The sequence below is a fragment of the Pleurodeles waltl genome, chromosome 3_1, assembly GCF_031143425.1.
Source record: "Pleurodeles waltl isolate 20211129_DDA chromosome 3_1, aPleWal1.hap1.20221129, whole genome shotgun sequence".
In the NCBI taxonomy this organism is placed as follows: domain Eukaryota; kingdom Metazoa; phylum Chordata; class Amphibia; order Caudata; family Salamandridae; genus Pleurodeles; species Pleurodeles waltl.
In genome coordinates this window covers 1,644,889,880-1,644,911,203 of record NC_090440.1, presented here as the reverse complement: position 1 = coordinate 1,644,911,203, position 21,324 = coordinate 1,644,889,880, and the positions used below count along the sequence as shown (strand labels likewise).

At 40.5% G+C, this 21,324-nt stretch overlaps 1 protein-coding gene across 3 annotated transcripts in view; it reads right to left on the bottom strand.

The window, feature by feature from the left end:
- Positions 1 to 21,324, bottom strand: part of ITGA6 (integrin subunit alpha 6) — a 179,756-nt gene that overhangs the window by 43,869 nt on the left and 114,563 nt on the right. For all 3 annotated transcript variants that reach the window (XM_069225341.1, XM_069225340.1, XM_069225342.1), the window contains 4 exons: positions 19,347 to 19,448; positions 12,339 to 12,400; positions 6,693 to 6,853; positions 4,879 to 5,028 (listed from right to left, as the gene is read on the bottom strand). In XM_069225341.1, coding sequence (XP_069081442.1) covers positions 4,879 to 5,028; positions 6,693 to 6,853; positions 12,339 to 12,400; positions 19,347 to 19,448 — 475 coding nt within the window. The remainder of the gene's footprint in view (positions 1 to 4,878; positions 5,029 to 6,692; positions 6,854 to 12,338; positions 12,401 to 19,346; positions 19,449 to 21,324) is intronic.

The window sequence follows — 21,324 nt, the reverse complement described above, 5'->3', positions numbered from 1 at the left end:
TACATTCTAAATAAAATAAAATAATTACATATGTGCCTTAATGATAAATTTACTAGTGTTTATTTTATTAAGGATCTGAAATGTATAGTTGCTTCTGTTATTACGTGCTCATAAGTATATGCAAAGATGAAACCCAGTGATAAAAATACACAATATGTTTAGTCCTATTTTTCTGTCTGTTTGGATTTTAAGTTTGCTGGAAGGTGGCGGAAGTTGGAAAAAAACAAAATTAAAACTTGGAGCTAGATCAATCAATGGAGAGGTACTGTGGTATATTGGAAATATTTGTACTATTGAATAACTACGTTTTATCATGGATGCATTTAGATCCCTAGATGTTTGAAGATTTCACTAATTCAGATAAAGATTATACTGTTTTCATTTTTATATGGAGTGGGTTAATTGCTTTACTATGTATTTTTTCTGAATGCGGGTATCAAATTGTTAACCAAGATTTACTCTTTGGGGTTTATTGTTAAACTTTCAATACATTTATCACCCAAGATTCTTAAAACAAAGGTAGATCTAACACACATGAATTGATTGATGTGCCTAGTTTAAATACAGCATTTTTTGTATCACTTAGACTGTTTATGTTGAATAATTGTGATTAAATTAGTTATACATATCAAATGTGTTGAGAAGCTGTTGAAACAATTTTGTGGACATTTTAAGTACTTCATTCAGATTCTTCGACAAACGTTCTGCTGATTAAAAAGTATGGTATATTGAGGGGATTTTGTATTTGGAAACTATTTGCCAGCCCTGGTGTTTCTGCATTTTTTACCTTCTTATTGAACATTTTGTTGCACTAATCAAGTAATCTGACACAGTAAAGGGTAATCAGTTCAGTAAATTTAAAGCTAAGGGCCTTACTTAGAGTTCTAGCAGGCACCCTACTGAACAGCCAACAGGTAGACTTCATATGTTCTGCCACCCTGACAATATACCTGCAGGGCTCCTAAGGCACAGACATCTCCTCTGTCCTGGTTCAGGGCAGACAAAGATCTTTATGCCTTCAGAGAAGCTACAATCATGGTGGCTCCCCTAAAGGCACAAAGCTTGCTGGGCAATCGCCATGGTTCATGCTGTCACTTAAACAGGTTTTCAAAAATGAACTACCACAACAAGAGTTTGTTTTTGAAAAAACAAACATAATGGCCTTGACACACTGGGAGTTCTCTCATCTTGTGGCACTCCTTTTTTCTTTTTTTTTCTTTTTGAGACTGGCAAGATTTTTATGGCAGTCTCGGACAAGAAAAAAACTATGTCAGAATGTTCAACCTAAATAGGGTGGATGGTCTGAGGTACTTGGGCTGATGGCTCAAAGTACATAGGGCTTCGAGCTAAGATTTCCGTAGGCGGAGTCAGCAGGAGTACCAGCACCAAAAACATGATGCTCCACCCAACTTTAAATATACTGTCTTCAAAACTCCAAATAAGGCCCTAAATGTATTCACTACACCAATATATTGCTTAAGATCTCAGGCCCGGGTGCATTGATCGGAGAGTTATTCAATATCTTCCACGTAATTTATAGAGTCTCTGGGTACAAAGTAAATTAAAGGTAAACTAATGAAATTCCTGTTACAACAGTTTGTACCAAAACCATGTTTTGGGGATAAAGTTGGGTTAAAATGTGGGTTTAAATGTGTTTGGTTATTAATAGAAAGGCAACTGTTTTGTTTTTAGATTACATAATTGTAATTAGTCATTCTGCTGCTCTCCCATTTACAGAGATGTACAAGCAAAAAATTGTAATCTTAAAAATGGAAAATATATATTTCTAAACATGTATAACTTTGGATGCACTAATGAAATATGGAGTTCAAATCGATTCTAACATACTTCTCCTTCATCCTCCACTACACAATAGCTACCTTAATTCTTTATAATACTTCAATGCAGTCAAATTGGGTTCCTGAGAAAATTCCCAGTCCTCCTTTGTGTCACTATATCAACACACAAATCCATGCTTGGCTTATACTAGCTCGCCTAAACAGACTAGTGGACCCCAAGAGTCAGCAAATGCTACTGTAATGTTCAGTATGCAAACAGCATGCTGAAGCTTGCTATGTCACTTCCTGGTACCATGGCAGAAGGTCAAGAGTTAATCTGAACTTTAAATCTAGTTCAACACATAACCACAATTTGTAAGGTGCCATCTTTCTTTATATTTAATAAGGTTCTTTGGCAGGGGTTACATCCCCTAGCTATTGCGTAGAGAAGAACATACACATGCCTAGGCTTATTCTAGGCCTTGCTCATGTTAGACCTTCTACGCAAAGATGACTTTCAAATAGGTCAATAGTGAGAAATGTATATAGGGGTAAGCAAATGAAGGTACTTCATAATGTGTGACTGTAAATTATATGAAGTAAACCAGGAATAGGCTGTCTGTAACTCTGTCAGAACCACGTTAATTTCACTGTTGCATAAAATGGAGACAGTGGTGGAAGACAACCTGTGATCATTGTTTCATTGTACCCAGTCTTGACCCAAATTAAAAGCATAACTTAAAGACGTCATAGCAATGAAAACAAGGCTGGATCATTTGGTGCTTAATGTGCAAGTTTAAATAATTCAATAAAAGTGTTGAACTTTTGCTAAAAGTGTTATATATTACTGGGATCACATTAGCATCAGTGAGTAAGGAAAATATGTTCTTGATTAAAAATGCAAATATTCATTCTCGTGCAAAATTCACGAAAAAGACAAGCATCATCTGGGCCATCAGGAGGGATGTAAGAAGAGGCTGTGCAGATTTCTTGATTTGAAGAGATCAAGCCTTCTCCTTGTGAGCCTTGAATTACTGGTTGTCTGTTGTGATAGAACACAAGTGTCCTTGTTTGCGTATAACTAACTGAAAGTCTGTTTGCATCTTTTCACTTATATTGCTTTGCTCTTAGGATAGGAAATTAAGATTGAACATGAATCCAACATCAGTTGCACAAATAATGAAAATGTTCAAGAAGTGTGTGGTAACATGGGGTGGGATTTTTCACACACAATGAAGATTCCTTATGGGTAATCATGACATTAAAAAATTGGGGGCCAGACTAACAAAGCCATGAAAAGGCTGGTGGAGAACAGGTGCAGGGGGCCCCCCTGCCCGACACCGTCACAATGTTCACTGTCTACTTTGCTACAGCATTGCAGCCGGCTCAATAACGAGCCAGAGACAGTGTTGTAGCCTGTTTCCTGCTAGGCAAGCAGGCAGAAACATAGGTTTCCGCCCACCGACCTAGCGGGATACTCATAATGACTCCGGCAGGGAGGCCACGGCGTAGGCAGCAGCCACCCTGTCAGGAGTTTGGTGTACAAAGTTTTCCGTTCCGCAAACTCTTAATGAGGCCCATTGTGTTTATAATTTTTTTTAAAGCTACTGCCCAGAATGCCCCTTTCTTGTGAATATTAAAAGTTGACAAATTTACATTAAATACTATAGCAGGGCTATCCAACATTTCTGTAGTGAGAGCTACTTCTGATAAGTGAAAATTATAGTGAGCTACTGAATGCTACCTGAAAACCCCACAAGTAGCTGTATAGACATTAAATCCTAATGCCCATAGACCCAGATACTATGGTTTGAACAAAATACTTTGACATGTTCACTATGACAGGGCTGCCATGTGTGTCAGTGAGACATCTTTTGGGGATGTATGAACATGTGCACCTATGAATGGGATATGTGTGTATGGGTAATGGACAGCCTGTGTTGTATGTACTTGTGGCACAGGATATATCTTTCACCATATGTGGGACAGTTACATGTATAACACAAATATAGAATCATATTTTTAAATGGGAGAAATTTAAAGTGCAGAAACAATTTCTGCTAAATTGTGTAAAAACACTTTTCTGCATTTTAAATTTCTCCCATTTAATAAAGAATACTATGTTTTTTAGTTATACATATGGCACAGGGTCTACAGGCTACTGGTAGCAAGAGGCCTACTGTTTGTAAATGTGCCACTTTGAAAGGGAAAAAATGTAAATGAAGAGTTAACTTAATCATTAAGTTAACTTTTCATTCGAATATGCTCCCATTTAACAGCATTCAGAAGCATACATTTCTTCTCACACTCCAATATTAAGTTGACAAGGGCTTTTATTTAAGAGTTAAATCCTGAGGGCTTCAGGTTTTCACTTCTGTTCCCCAACTGCAGCCTGGTCGTAAATCTGACTGAGCACTGCTCATTACCAGGGCCTGCTATCTGCAACCTGATGATAATAATAACACAGAATAAACACAGCCCCCTTAACTTTAAAAGGAAATTGTGACCCTGTGCTTATTTAAAAATGAACTCAGGGTCACAAGCTACTCTGAAAGTGTCTGGGAGCAAATGGTAGCTCATGATCAACTTGAGTTCATGTCTATAGTACTGGTGTCCCCAACCAATGATATATATAAATAAATATATGTATATATTTACACACACACACACACACACATTTAAAACTAAACAACCATGCAATTTTTATTTTTCAATCCTTTGCACTACAGTAAAGAAACAGTACCACTGGAAAATGCCTGTGTCTTTATTGAAATGCATTGGGAAGAAATCCTGGAAAATATTCTGGTGAAGAGAACAAAATGTGTATGACATGGCCATATTTTAGATCTATAAAATGAGAGTGCTCCTCCTATAGCGTTGCAAGTGAGAGTGGTTTATTAGCATTATTAGTAAACGCGGATTTTTGGGCAAGATATCAAAATATAGCACCAGACAGCTAAGATGCATTAATTGGAGGGTTTGGAACTCAGAGCACCCCAACTTGATGGCTTTGTAAAACAACCACCACAAAATAAATAAAAAAAATAAAAAAAAATAAAAAAATTTAAAAAAAAGAGTTTGAAATCCCATAGCAACCTACCTCGGAATTAATGGTGTTTGGTTCATTCGAATTGAGAACTGGAATGAGATTTGGTAGTGTGGTGGATTGTCTTTTACGCCGACGGGTAGACTTTTGGATTTCCACAGAAACAGATACAGGAATGGGTCTTAGTTTATCCTTAATATTTTCCTAAAAGAAGACAGTAAGTTTGCACATAATTATCACGGATAACACTGAATCAGAAAAACTGAGTATTTTGTGGGCTTCTTTTATTTTACAAGATAAATGTAACTCTCCTCTACTTAAATTAGTAGATCAATATAACCTTTCAGGACAGTGTGCCAGAAGTTGACTTTGGAGACAGGATAAACAGCTGCCATGAGAAACAAGACGAAGTGTCAATAGAGTGACAAGTTTGCTTGGAGAAGCTCTATGTTGAGACTATTCTTACTAAATGTGGAAATTAGAGGATAGGTATAGAACATCTAACGGAAGGCTTTATTGGCTTGATTCTGAGCAAGCAAAATAAGACATATGCTTGGTTTGAGAATTAAAGTTTTTGACTGATTGTGACCAAGCCAAATCTGTCACAAAACATGCAGGAAACAGTGCTTTCTAATAAGGTTACAATTTTTGCATATATGCCAGATTTTGAGATAAAAAGCTTGCTGCAAAAAGATTGAAATTAAGTCACACCAAAAGTTACAAGTAGATTTTAAAATGTTTTGACAGTTCACTGATGCTGCTTAGAATCAAAAGCACTGATAGAGTTCAATGTTTTTAAAATGAAGGTTTTAAACTGTACTTGTGTGGTGTATTAATCTATAAACGTTATGTAAGGGTATTTCAATCCAGTTCCAAGACCCTGTACCAGCAAGAGGAAGCAACCCACGTGTCTTTATTAGTCCATAAATGTTGAGATGACTTACAATGTTCCCATTGCTTATACTTGGTACTCCTTTATTTCTCATCATCCAGGATCCTTTAACCATGGTACAATTAAATAAAACAAAATATAAATACAAATATTTCACACACCATAGGCACATCTTGGATTCAATTAGATGCACTTGCATTAGAGATATGAAGTACAGTATTTTGTTCAAGAAAACACTACTTTAGAACGTCTGTTATTGATGGTTATTGGCAAATGATTCTACAGAGATAATGTTGTAGAAATTAAAAAGCAGGATATGTTTTGTGGGTGGAAAAGTGTAAACATTCTTGTCTGTGTAGACACGAGCCACAGGGAGAACACTTTCAGGCAGATCCTGCGTTAACAGTTTGGAAACAGAGGTGTCTTATGGAAACTTGAGGTGACAAATGCAAGGGGCTGGGGGAGTTTTCACATGTTCCTGAATATTTTTGTAGTGGAGCTCCCTCATGTGAGACAGAGATTCAATAAACTAACTTCGTATATTTTTTCTAAGTAAAATGCATAATGCTGAGAGTCTATAAAGGCCAATCAAAGAAAACTGAACACTTGGCAGAGTCACCAGTCTCATTTATTTTCAGTTAGTGGCTAAAGGTAGGAGTCTGAGGAACATTCGTGTCAGGGGCAGGATATTATGATATCATAAGTTAATTGATTAATGACTTTACTTTCATATTAACTTTGGCAGCTGCCTATTCACATAGAAAGGGATTTTCACTAGCATTTTGCAGTAGTTTGGCACTGACACCAAGTGGCGCCCTTAGGTTACTACATTATCTTGCCTCATGAAACCAATCAATTGCTGACATCAAAATTCAGCTGTAACAAGAAAATATGCAAAGGCCCTTTATAACAAGATTATACTTATTTTTCATATTACTACAGTCCAGATAAACCACTTCTGAAGAGCTTCCCCCACCTGCAGATGAAGCCTGGCAGTCGCACATTTCTCAATGTTCTGCCCAGCCAGAGAGAGAGTTCCAGTGAACTTGGGGTCAGAGGGACGATCAGTAAACTGAACTCGGGATGGCAATCCAAGGCTCCTCCTTTCCGTATCCGCTTCAAATGTGTAAACAATTGCTATGACATAAAATGCAACAAGACTATTAGTTAATAAAGGTCATACTGCAACAATATTTGTATCTATAATTTGAAATATCTAGGAAGACCAATATCTAGGAAGACCAAAGTCCATCCGATACCATAAAAACAAGAATTTGCAATGCAATAGGTCTCGCATTTGCTTGAGTTCGAGCCACTGGCACTGTAAATTCATAATGGACTTGTCTTGCTACAAAAATTGGTCAAGGCTGTCTCAATTTCGTCTTTTTCTGCCATAGAATTCCAGTGGTTCTGCACATAACTAACGTACTTCCATTTACCTTCTTCCTCTATCTGCAGCAAAAAAGAAAATGTTGCCATTTAGCATCTTAATTTAAATCTGCCATGCTAATTCCAATAGAATACCACTTTCACCACCCCACTATCATAGTTGCTGGCTGGCCAACACAATTTACCAAAAAACACACAAGATAGACCCTAGAAGGATCACCAAAACATATCAAGAGTGTTTAAACAGTCATAGTGTAATAAGAATGTTAAGTTGGCCTGAATCATGGTCATAATTGTATTAAGGAGAAATTATTAAAACATACAATTATCATATAAACCTTTATCAGAAATAAACTTTTAGCATTAGAATGGAATGCTCAAAACAGCCCCTAGAGGGCACCATAACAGAAATATCATTTGTAAGAAACATATCATGTAATGCTCTGCAAGGCGTTATGGGGCGAGTTTTGTGCCGTCATTACAGTAGGTTGACTGCAATGCTCAGAACAGCCCCTAGAGAACACCACAATAAAAAATAAATTTGAAAAAAAATGGTCATGTAACTATAAAGTCATCCCTTACAGATCATAATCACATGAAAGAGGAATTTTACAAAGTAATGCAAAGTAACCATATATTTAGCCTCTAGAGGAAATGGTGCATTATACATGTTTAAGGCTAGCAGGACTATTGCAATGATATTACAAACAAGGCCCATAAAACATAACTTCTCTCAGCTATAAGACAAAAGTTCCAGCCATGAGAAAGCTTCAAAAGATAATGAATGGTGGTAGGGATTATTATTTCGGAGTCCCCACTAACATAGGGCCAGATTTACAAGGCTCTAGCACCACCAGGAGTGTCTCTTTTCGTGATGCTCCAGTAGCGCACTGCACTGCGCCATATTTACGAGGGGGCGCTAAGACACTTTTTGTGGCTTAAAGCCACCTTGTAAATTCCCACCCCTTCAAACGCAGCACTTTGTGTGGAAGGGGCGTGCAATGGATGTTGCTGTCGTCGTTCCACAGCAACATCCATTGCATTTTGGCGCTGTCCCAGATTTACTTTTTTTGCTCTTTCTATGTGTGATCACCAATTTCAAGTGGTTTAAGCGGAGAACCACAAGAAATGACTCTGATTAGGTAACTGTGAACAATGCGACCATAGCTTCAATACAGCTGATCAAGTTCACGTTGTTGTACCTAAATTCCATGGCCACCATGCAGCACGTAGGGGAGAAATAAAAGAAATAGTTCATCCATGCTGAAGTATAACAGCAATCGTGTAATAATCCATGTAAAGGAACAGTCTGCAAGGCATGACAAAAACAACCTTAAGACGGGACAAACTTAAAGCATTTACCAATGACATCAAGTGATTTTTGAAAGGCAAGCCCAGGAGTGAATTAAAGTGATGGGCATTAAATGGGCGTGGTTAAAAGCCCACAATACTTACAACAGGCAAAAGCGCTTGCACGCTTGACCTAATGATTTTTACTGGACCCCCTCCCTGCCACATGGGCTGTGGATATATGTATTGAAATAAACAGTTGTTTTGTGTTCTCTAGTTGAATGATAATTACTGGCTTTTTAAAACAAGTGTTGTATAACTCTTAGAAGGAGAAGACAGGCTGTATGAAAGGCTTCCCAAAAATATTTTAATAATTAATTGCAACTTGAAAACAGCAATTGGTGTCAAATGAGGTCTAACAGTGTTATTTGAGAGTTTAAATTTAGACCACTCGAATTTACCTTTTTTTTTGTTTAACAGATAACCCACGTTACACAAAAGAATCTGGTAGAAAGTAGTTACAGCTGTAAACTGAAATTAATCTGCTACTGGAGACAGCTCAAGGATAAATTATAAACTGGTGCGAGTTCACGACCAGCGCACTGAGCAACGCATTTCAAACACATGGAAACAATTAAAGGGAGAGACACCTGTGCCAGAACTCTTACGTTCTCGATAAGTTAAAAGATCCATGTACAAAGAAATCCCATTAAAAAGTAGAATTCAAAAATCACGGTAATCTTTATTCCTTTGTAAAATACAAATATGTAATGGTAAAAGTTGAAATTTACATCTTTGTACATTACACACATACCCTTACGCAAAATGTAATCCTTCATCTAACCTTTAACAGTTACTCGCACTCTAACCCTACACCTAAATCTATAACCCTTTCCCCATCATTGCACTTACCCTAATCCGAACCCTGCCCTAAACTTAACTTCAACCCAAAACCGAATCGAACCCTAAATCTCAATGTAAATTAATTCCCTCCTCTGAAACCGAACCCCAACCCGACCTTATTGAGTCCTCATCTAAACCCTTAAAAATAACATTTAATTAATAAATTTTTATTTTACATTTTAATAAGTTAAAACATTTATACTTAAATATGCCTTTTTAGAAGTGTTTTTAAAACTATCTTGGTAAGCCATTTAAGGCAAATTACTTTTTTGATTTGACGTTTTAGTACCACAGGTATGTCATAAGACTTGTTAACTACAATGAACCATTGAAATATTAGAAAGATACAGTTAAAGTAAAAACTAATGTAAGCCAGAGACTATTGAGTGGATACTTTGTCTCCGCTCTGGGATACCTGTAAGAATTTAGCCATTCCAAAAAGGCAATCAGATTAGTCAAATGGGCAACCCGTATTGCGTAGCCACAGGACTGACATTCTTAAAGCCATAGAAGGCAGCAACCTTAAAGCATCACCTGCAGGGGGCAGCAAATACAGTCCTTTTGTTTAGCAGGCAAAAGTGTATTTATGCTTGTGACACTGTCGTAGTCAGACTACAGACTCTGGAGCCTCTTAAGGGTCTGCACGTTATTTTATGTTAGGCCTCAGTTGCAGCCACAGCCCAATAACTCCATTTAGGGCTCCATCCTGCCTCAAACTGTAATTAATTGCCAGACTTCCCCTCCCCCCACCACACCGAACCAGCCATTAAATGCATCATCACATTCGCACTGCTCCACACTCAGCCCAGGCATCGCATATACATCACTACACTAACTAATCATTCTTACACCATTCCTACGCAGCCCTCTGCTACAATAGATAACATAGGTTAGTGTTGTATTTCATCACAAGGCATCAAGACACACAGAATCGTCCCTTAGTTCTTGATTATGACTGCACAGAAATGGAGTTCGTGAGGGGCAACCAGTTGGCTACTAGGCACATAACCTGTTGGGTCACTGTACCAGAGGGTGCAGTTTTTAAACACACTGATATTGCAATATTCTGGGAGCAGTGGAACACTATTAGAAGTCTTTTGGGAAGCAGGTGTGTTATAAAAACACAGCAGCAAATAGTTCTCGAATAAAATCATTACTAAAACTACGGCTTGTGCTGTCAGATTTCAAGAGTCAGTTTCAAGAATAGACACGTGTGATGTCAGCAGCTTGTTGTGCCTATTAAACACAGTTGTCACAATATATCCAAACCCTAAGTTTTTAGTCCAATTGTCCACCAACTCCCCCCAGCATCTATTCTTCCATGCCTATACACGGACTCAGTCATGGATCCAAAGTCATGGATCCATTCAATTCACATTCATCTTCATCCGTCCCATCCAATCATTCATTCACAACCCCACCGGCCTACCTGATCCATTCATTCATAAATCCATCACATTCAGACTTTACATTCAACTGAATAAGTGTGTGTTGTCTGAGTGCATATGTGCCTGCGTGCATGTTGCCTGTGTAGACGTTCCTGTCTATCTCCTTGTGTGCTTGGGGCACTGTAAGCGCTTGTCTGACTGGTGGTCGTAATGTGCCTTAATGCCGGTGGATAGCTTGCTTCTGCATAAGTGTGCTTTTTTACGTGCATCAATGGTCATTTCTGCGGGTTCAGAAGAAGGCTTGAAGTCTGAAAAATAAGCTAGGGGAGGAGGGGGCAGAAATTTGTCCCCGACAGGGACTGGGTTGACAAAGGGGAGGTGAGGCATAGATACTGTAGCCTTAGCAGAACATGCGAAAGGTCCGACATACACAAGCGGCAAGGCCAGGGGAGGCACTAGGTCCGATGACCTGGGGGTGCCACAGTGAGGAATAAGTGGCAGAGGGATCCTGCAACATATCTGATAATCTACAACAGAAGAAGTCTTTTGCAGAGAAAGGGTGTGTGAAGCTCCGTGCGACTTCCTGCCCTAAGTCCCACTCGAATGCCAATGCATTTTTTTCCCCTTGTTGTGCCACTGTTCGACAATTGGAAAATGGGCTTTGTAAGCAGCAGTAGGGTTAACACTTAATACCTCTGGGTATTGACAATGTTCAGTGGGGCACATTCTGTATGAACTGCTAGACAGCTGGCACTTGGCTGTTGAGTCTGGGGAGTGATGGCATAGTTTATAAACCCAAGTTACTTATTGGTGCATGAGGCATTCTAAGAGCACCATGGAGCTGAGGAGGGCTGGACGTTTCATCTTAACAGAGACCCCAGATCCTTCAACACACATATCACTACTCATTTTGCAGATTAATTTGTGTTGGCCCACGTTATGGTTTGCTTACCAGAATGTTTGTAGTATTGCTTAGTACATCATGTACAATCACCCACAGAATGCATCCAGCACGTGTCTGATTAACTCAGATGGTTGAAAAAGTTACAATTACATTATGCATAACATTCTCTGTCCAATTCTGATGCTGTATATAATTTATATTGAACCTGGCTGAAGGTCACAATACACAAAAAGCTAGAAAGGCCAAAGTGCATGTATATAATGTCAAATCCCAATCATACTATGGCGGCAGGGGAGCTCCCATTATAAGGAAAACGAGCCCTCAACACCCCTATGATCCCCCAGCAATTTCTTGTGTAAAAAAAAGTGCGTTGGTGGCACCGGCTAGGAGAATCCCACTTCTGTAATTGGTGGTGCATAGAGACACTCAGTGGCTCTGTTTGTAGCTCAAGGGATCTTGCTACCAATGATTCATGATCTCCCCCCCCCCTCAGTGATATTCAAGGCAGGCAGACATAGCAGATTTAACAGCCCTCTTACAGCAGTCCACTAGTTTGGGAACGAGAGAGTAGAGGTTTTGTCATGTGGGTATGGCTACTTGCAAAATACCTGAACATCTCCAACAAAATCCATATATTGTTAAATAGAATAACCACATCCCCTATCAGCTAACGCTCTTACGCTTGCTATTTTCTCACAAAATAGTTTGCATTGTGTTTAAACACTACCTCTCCAAGCACAACACTTACATATTGTGGGGCTGAAGTCCTTTGGATTAGCAGTATATGCAAAACAGGCTTCGACAGTCAAACTGTAAAATAATGAACAGAGAACATAATTTATTGACAAACCATTTTGAAAGCATTCAGTCTATCAACTGATTTGAGATATTTAAATAGCAATTCAAAGAGGTAAACTGAATTACCTTTGCCAATAACACATTACAATTTCTAAGGAACTCACACCAGGTGCCAGGCATCAATGGAAACATGAGATTCCGTGCTTCACCTGGCAAAGTCCTTGCAGAGAATTAGGATATTTTAAATATGGCTTATTATCTCTCATAACTGGATGAACAGGTACTCAGATTATTGTTGTTAATAGTAAGATAGCACATTGAAACGTACAAAGTCAGAATAGCTTAATTTGCTAATTTATTTAATAATGAAAATGTCACTTACCCAGTGTACATCTGTTCGTGGCATCAGTCGCAGTAGATTCGCATGTTCTGCAATAGCTCGCCATCTGGTGTTGGGCCGGAGTGTTACAAGTTGTTTTTCTTCGAAGAAGTCTTTCGAGTCACGGGACCGAGTGACTCCTCCTTTTGTCTCCATTGCGCATGGGCGTTGACTCCATCTTCGATTGTTTTTCCCCGCAGAGGGTGAGGTAGGAGTTGAATTGTAGTAATAGTGCCCATGCAATGGAGTGACTAAGTATGCACCTATTTAAGGTTGAGATGATACATATATAAATAATTGAAGGTAACTTCCAAACTGCTACAGGCTCCCGGGGAGGCGGGTGGGCACATGCGAATCTACTGCGACTGATGCCACGAACAGATGTACACTGGGTAAGTGACATTTTCAGTTCGATGGCATCTGTCGCTGTAGATACGCATGTTCTGCATAGACTAGTAAGCAGTTATTTTCCCAAAAGCGGTGGATCAGCCTGTAGGAGTGGAAGTAGTCTGAAATAATGTCCTTAATACAGCTTGACCTACTGTGGCTTGTTGTGCGGATAACACGTCTACACAGTAGTGCTTGGTGAATGTGTGAGGCGTAGACCATGTGGCTGCCTTACATATTTCTTGCATTGGGATGTTTCCTAGAAAGGCCATGGTAGCACCTTTCTTTCTGGTTGAGTGTGCCCTTGGTGTAATGGGCAGCTGTCGTTTAGCTTTAAGGTAGCAGATTTGGATGCATTTAACTATCCATCTGGCTATACCTTGTTTTGAAATTGGGTTTCCTGCATGAGGTTTTTGAAATGCAATAAAGAGTTGTTTAGTCTTTCTGATGTTCTTTGTTCTGTCAATGTAATACATTAATGCTCTTTTGACATCTAATGTATGTAGTGCCCTTTCAGCTACGGTATCTGGCTGTGGAAAGAACACTGGAAGTTCCACTGTTTGATTTAGATGGAACGGTGAAATAACCTTTGGCAAAAATTTAGGATTGGTCCTTAGGACGACTTTATTTTTGTGTAGTTGTATAAAAGGTTCCTGTATAGTAAACGCCTGAATCTCGCTTACTCTTCTCAGGGAAGTAATGGCGATGAGAAATGCCACCTTCCAGGTTAGGAACTGTATGTCGCAGGAGTGCATGGGTTCAAAAGGTGGACCCATAAGTCTAGTTAGGACAACATTTAGGTTCCATGAAGGAACAGGTAGTGTTCTTGGTGGTATAATTCTCCTAAGGCCCTCCATGAATGCTTTAATGACTGGTATTTTATATAGGGAAGTTGAATAGGTAGTCTGCAGGTATGCAGATATTGCTGCAAGGTGAATCTTAATGGAAGAGAAAGCTAGGTTAGATTTTTGTAAGTGAAGCAAGTAACCCACTACATGTTCTGGAGTTGTGTGTAATGGTTGTATTTGATTAATATGGCAGTAGCAAACAAACCTCTTCCATTTACTTGCATAGCAGTGCCTGGTGGATGGCCTTCTTGCTTGTTTTATGACTTCCATACATTCTTGGGTAAGTTGTAAGTGCCCGAATTCTAGGATTTCAGGAGCCAGATTACTAGATTCAGCGATGCTGGATCTGGGTGTCTGATCTTTTGGTTGTGCTGTGTCAACAGATCTGGCCTGTTGGGCAATTTGATGCAGGGTACCACTGATAGGTCTAGCAGCGTTGTGTACCAGGGTTGCCTTGCCCAAGTTGGTGCTATCAATATGAGTTTGAGTTTGCTTTGACTGAGTTTGTTTACCAGGTAAGGAAGGAGAGGGAGAGGAGGAAAAGCGTAAGCAAATATCCCTGACCAGTTAATCCATAGGGCATTGCCTTGGGATTGTTTGTGTGGGTATCTGGATGCGAAGTTTTGGCATTTTGCGTTCTCCCTTGTCGCAAACAAGTCTGAGGTGTTCCCCAGAGTTTGAAATAAGTGTTCAGAATTTGGGGGTGAATTTCCCATTCGTGGACCTGTTGGTGATCTCGAGAGAGATTGTCTGCGAGTTGATTTTGTATCCCTGGTATAAACTGTGCAATTAGGCGAATTTGGTTGTGAATTGCCCAATGCCAATTTTTTTGTGCTAGCAGGCTTAACTGCGTGGAGTGCGTCCCCCCCTGCTTGTTTAGATAATACATAGTTGTCATGTTGTCTGTTTTGACGAGAATGTATTTGTGAACTATTATTGGTTGGAAAGCTTTTAGTGCTTGAAAAACTGCTAGAAGTTCTAGGTGATTGATATGCAGTTTTGTTTGATGTACGTTCCATTGTCCTTGTATGCTGTGTTGATCGAGGTGTGCTCCCCACCCTGTCATGGAAGCATCTGTTGTTATTACGTATTGTGGCACTGGGTCTTGGAAAGGCCCCCCCTTGTTTAAATTTATGTTGTTCCACCACAGAAGCGAGAGGTAAGTTTGGCGGTCTATTAACACCAGATCTAGAAGGTGACCCTGTGCTTGAGACCACTGTGATGCTAGGCATTGTTGTAAGGGCCTCATGTGCAGTCTTGCGTTTGGGACAATGGCTATGCATGATGACATCATGCCTAGGAGTTGTAATACCATCTTTGCCTGTATCTTTTGTGTTGGATACATGCGTTGTATGATGGTGTTGAAATTTTGAATTCTTTGTGGACTTGGAGTGGCTACTCCTTTTGATGTGTCTATTATGGCTCCCAGGTATTGTTGTACCTTGCGTGGCAGAATTTTGGATTTTGTGAAATTGACGGTGAACCCTAGTTTGAAGAGGGTTTGTATGATATGATTTGTGTGATTTGAGCACTCTATTAACGAATGGGCCTTGATTAGCCAGTCGTCTAGATATGGGAACACATGTATTTGCTGCCTTCTTATGTGTGCTGCGACTACCGCTAGACATTTGGTAAAGACTCTTGGTGCGGTTGTTAATCCGAAAGGCAGTACCTTGAATTGGTAATGTATTCCTTTGAATACAAACCTTAGGTATTTCCTGTGCGATGGGTGTATTGGTATATGGAAATAAGCATCCTTGAGGTCTAAAGTTGCCATGTAGTCGTGCAGTTTTAGCAATGGCAATACTTCTTGTAGTGTGACCATGTGGAAGTGGTCTGATTTGATGAAAGTGTTCACTACTCTGAGGTCTAGGATTGGTCTCAGTGTTTTGTCCTTCTTTGGTATCAGAAAGTACAGTGAGTAAACTCCTGTGTTTATTTGTGTGTTTGGCACTAATTCGATTGCATTCTTTTGCAATAGTGCCTGCACTTCTATCTCCAGGAGATTGGAATGGTGTGTTGTTAAATTTTGTGCTTTTGGTGGTATGTTTGGAGGGAATTGTAGAAATTCTATGCAATAACCATGTTGGATAATTGCTAGAACCCAAGTGTCTGTAGTGATTTCCTCCCATGCATTGTAATAATGACCTATTCTTCCCCCCACTGGTGTTGTGTGGAGGGGGTGAGTGACCTGTGAGTCACTGTTTAGTAGTAGGGGCTTTGGGGCTTTGAAATCTTCCTCTATTTTTAGGGAATTGCCCTCCTCTATATTGTCCCCGAAAACCTCCTCTATACTGTCCCTGGTAACTGGACGGTGTGGCTTGTGAGGTGCTGGCTTGTGTGCTTTGACCTCGAAACCCCCCTCGAAAGGGCGTTTTACGGAATGTGCTGTAATTCCCTCTGCTCTGCGGGGAGTAGAGTGCGCCCATGGCTTTGGCAGTGTCCGTATCTTTTTTGAGTTTCTCAATCGCTGTGTCCACTTCTGGACCGAACAGTTCTTTTTCATTAAAAGGCATATTGAGAACTGCTTGTTGAATCTCTGGTTTAAATCCAGACGTTCGGAGCCATGCATGCCTTCTGATAGTTACGGATGTATTAATTGTCCGTGCAGCTGTATCTGCAGCGTCCATGGAGGAGCGGATCTGGTTGTTGGAAATGGTCTGTCCCTCCTCAACCACTTGTTTTGCCCTATTTTGTAAGTCCTTGGGCAGATGATCAATGAGATGTTGCATCTCGTCCCAGTGGGCTCTGTCATAGTGCGCAAGTAGTGCCTGTGAGTTCGCGATGCGCCACTGGTTTGCAGCTTGTGCTGCGACTCTTTTACCAGCTGCATCGAACTTGCGGCTTTCTTTATCTGGGGGTGGTGCATCTCCAGATGTGTGAGAGTTGGCCCTTTTCCTAGCTGCTCCGACAACGACAGAGTCTGGTGGCAGCTGTGTAGTGATGAAAGCCGGGTCTGTAGGAGGCGCCTTATACTTTTTTTCCACCCTTGGTGTGATTGCCCTACTTTTGACCGGCTCCTTAAAGATGTCTTTTGCGTGCCGGAGCATACCAGGGAGCATAGGCAGGCTTTGGTAGGAGCTGTGGGTGGAGGAGAGTGTGTTAAATAAGAAATCATCCTCGACTTGTTCTGAGTGGAGGCTTACGTTGTGAAATTGTGCTGCTCTAGCCACCACTTGAGAATACGCGGTGCTGTCTTCTGGTGGAGATGGCTTTGTAGGGTATGCCTCCGGACTGTTATCTGACACTGGGGCGTCGTATAGGTCCCATGCGTCCTGATCTTGGTCACCCTGGCTCATGGTGGTGTGAGCTGGGGAGTGTGATGGAGTTTGTGCTGGTGAGACGTTAATCACAGGCGGAGGAGAGGGTGGTGGGGTAACTCTTTTCACCACTTTTGGTTGTGGTGTTTGTTCCGTCTGGAACTCCAACCTTCTCTTTCTCCTAATGGGGGGAAGGGTGCTTATTTTTCCTGTCCCCTGCTGTATGAAGATACGCTTTTGCGTATGGTCCACATCAGTTGCTTGCAGCTCTTCCTCAAACCTATGCTTCTGCATTTGGGAGGTTAGCGAGTGCTCTTCTGTATAAGAGCCTGAAGCTGGGTCGCTTGCAGTTTGTTTCGGCATCGAAACCCTGTCTGCGTGTTTTTTCGGCTCCGAGGTGACTCTTTTCTTTTTCGGGGCCGAAATCTCTCGGCGTCGATCTGTTTCGGTGCCGCTGTCTCGGCGTCGAGCCGTGTCGGCACCGGCATCTCGGTGTCGAGGCTTGTCTCCAGCACTTTCTCGGTCCCGAGAAGGCTGCGTGCCGGTGTCTCGACCGGAGTCGGACGATCTCGGCACTGTGTGGGCCTTTTTCGGTGCCGACGGGCGGTCACCGAATTTATGGTTGGAGCCATGGCCTGGTGGCAGTGGCGTCCCCTGGGCCTTGTAAATGTTCTTCTGAGTGGATTTCGACGTCTTACTCACGGTTTGTGTATCGTCGAATCCTTCGGAGTCCGAGTCTTGGATCGAGAAGGTACCTTCTTCTTCCTGTTCCTCGAACTCCCGTTGGGCTGTCGGTGCGGACGCCATCTGAAGTCTTCTGGCTCGACGGTCTCGGAGTGTTTTTCGGGACCGGAACGCACGACAGGCCTCGCAGGTGTCTTCGCTGTGCTCAGGTGACAGGCACAGGTTGCAGACCAAGTGTTGGTCTGTGTAGGGGTATTTATTGTGGCATTTGGGGCAGAAACGGAACGGGGTCCGTTCCATCGGCGTTTTTCAGCACGCGGTCGGGCCGACCAGGCCCCGACAGAGGATCGAAAAACTACCCCGAAGGGCACCGGAGCTCTTCGATCTTCGATGCGGTGTGGAATCTAAGTACGCCGATCCCGAACGCAACAATACCGACGAAAATCTTCCGAAATTAACTATTTTTTCCGTTCCGAAACTCGGAGCGACAGGAACACGTCCGAACCCGATGGCGGAAAAAAAACAATCGAAGATGGAGTCGACGCCCATGCGCAATGGAGACAAAAGGAGGAGTCACTCGGTCCCGTGACTCGAAAGACTTCTTCGAAGAAAAACAACTTGTAACACTCCGGCCCAACACCAGATGGCGAGCTATTGCAGAACATGCGTATCTACAGCGACAGATGCCATCGAACTTAGGATTTCTGTGAAGAGCTACATGTCAGCAAAGCCACTAAGTAAGAAGAGTCAGACACAGAAAGTTCTAAAAGCTAAAGACAGAGTCTAGTCAGACATTCTTTGATTACGCTCAGAACAATGCTGGACTTAACTGAAAGCCTGTTTGTAAGCTTTGGTTTTCAGTTTCCTGAACTAAACGTAAAAGGGTTCTTTTTGAAGCGGAGGGCTCTGGCTAATCCAGTGTGTTACTCTCTGGCACCCTAACGTTATTTCACCATATTTCAGTCTCTTAAAGTACAGTTACAGCAGATAAGCTGAGAAGGACTGTAGTTTTCCTAACAAGAACACAGTGGACAGTCAACATTTGAAGCTAACCAGACGTCTGTTCCAATATGCATTGTGCATAATAATGAAGGTAAATTCTGGCTGTTTGACTTTGAACACCGTACATTCTGGCAGTATGCCTTTTTAGAAGACCAGTATATACTGTGGTAAGGACATCAACAACACAGTTGAGCAATGCAGAACATGCATATAGAAATGAAATGCTTCAAATGATCTCCAACTCACCAAAACAAATAACGTACGCACCAAAATCAAAGTAGTAATTGTGCTCTATAAAACTTTTAAATGGTGTCCTAAGAACAGTTTGACTGCAAGTCGACATTTTGCAATACACCGTTTTTACAGGAGATACAATATGCTATGTCTTAAAAAGTTACCAAATTCCACTGGGCACAGTTCCAGTGCAGGTCTTCTTGTTTAGATCAATCCTGTTTGGGGTTACTCGAATACGTTTTTTAATGTTGATGACAGGCCGTGCTCTATTTAGAAAAAAAAAAAAAAAAGTTAATAAGCATACATGCAATATTTACACGAAAATAATATACAAATAAATCAAACAATTGAGTAAGCATTAATGACCAGACCTTTGGTACGTCAGCATATGCACTTCCTACTGCATATTCAGACGGACTCTGGGAGAGTTCTGGACAGACTCGAGGCAGGAGTAAACTAACTCAAAGTTTCAAAGCTACTCACTACTTAGAAATATTCAGTCAATTGATTGGTCTTTCAGGTGGGCTCATCCTTACGTGCAAGATTCAGCGTCCAATGGCTGCTGGTGGCACCATCAAGTGTGCAACTTTTCCGGATTTTCTCAGCAAAAGTGCATTGTCATTTCAATGATTTCACACAGTTTTGACAAAATATTATAATTTTGTAATTATTATTTCAAGTCATTGATCACCATACACATAATAAACTAACACATTTCACATGGGAATCATGAGTTTCCCATCTTGTTCAACAGCTAGGACAAATATTGTTACATAGTTAATACTAAAACATGTTCTTCGTCTTCAGTACAATAGGACCTTCAATATTACGTCAGCAACTGAGGGAAAATAATTCAGGTCAGAAGGAACAAAATAAGCCAATAAGTTTCCTCTACTGCTGCAAAATGGATCTTTCAGGCCTAGTCAAAACAAGAAAGCTTTAGAACACATTAATGCACTAATACATTAATAAACGTGCTATGCACCTTACAATTAAAATCAAATATGCAAAGCAACTAATTTAGTTGCAAACATTAGCTACGATATGTTAGAACAGTTTTAAACGTGCATTTATTTTTCTGAGCATATAGAACTCATGCTAACAAAACACATTTAAATCAATACAAGTATGATTAATTCATGTTCATAATACTTAAATTCTAATATTCATCTCAATAAACACTCTTAACTTTAATTCACATTAGTACTTCACTTAATGCAAATGCAAAATCTTTTTCATGTTAAAACAATGTCTAATACAAATGGCAGCCACATGGTCCACCATGTTTCAAATGTGCACATTTTCCTTTCCTATGTTAATAGTCTCTGTAAGGCTTTTAAATGTCGGGAAATTAGTCACCTTATTCTAACTTCTATGCCACTAATAATTATTACAGTTTGATCCCTCTCAAATACAAATAGAAGTACTGATAATTATTTCTGCTAGAGCAAGTCTGGATTGTTCCATTAAAGTTAGGATGTTTGTGCCATCACTTAAGCCATATTTAAAGGATCACTGGACAGTACAGGGAAAGTGGAAAAAAGCTTTCAATAAATGATGCAGTCAGCTGTGAAACGATCCAGAGTTCATCTTTGTCACTTTTCAATGTCAGCCTAAACAGTGTCATGCAATACCTCCTGCACTTTGCGGTGAAACCAAAAATATAACAAGATAGTTAGTGTAAAAAGCATTTCCTTTTTTTCCCCCAGACTGCACTAATGAAAACAGACCATCAAGGCCACATTATCCTTAATAATGCCATTGGTGAGCCAATGTCTCTGTTTTGGCTTTCTGTGATCACAAAGCCATGAACTAATGCTCTGTATCTTGGTGGAAAATACTTTGATTAGGTGAACTAATGTTTTTACCCTGGAAAGGCATTTGATCAACTAAATGAATAATTAAATGATAGAACCATAAAGTTTGTGAGGTACAGTAGACTATCTAGTCATGTGTGAGCCTACGTTTTTATGAAATAGGAGATGTGCAATTTTTCTATGATGTTAAGCCTAAATCCTGAACACTGATAGGTCCATCGGAAGGTTAATGTTTATCAACAACGTGGTACATGCTTACTACGCAGATCGTTTTTAGGCATTTTATTAAAAGATAGGTTTAAATGGAAGGTCGCACCCTTATACT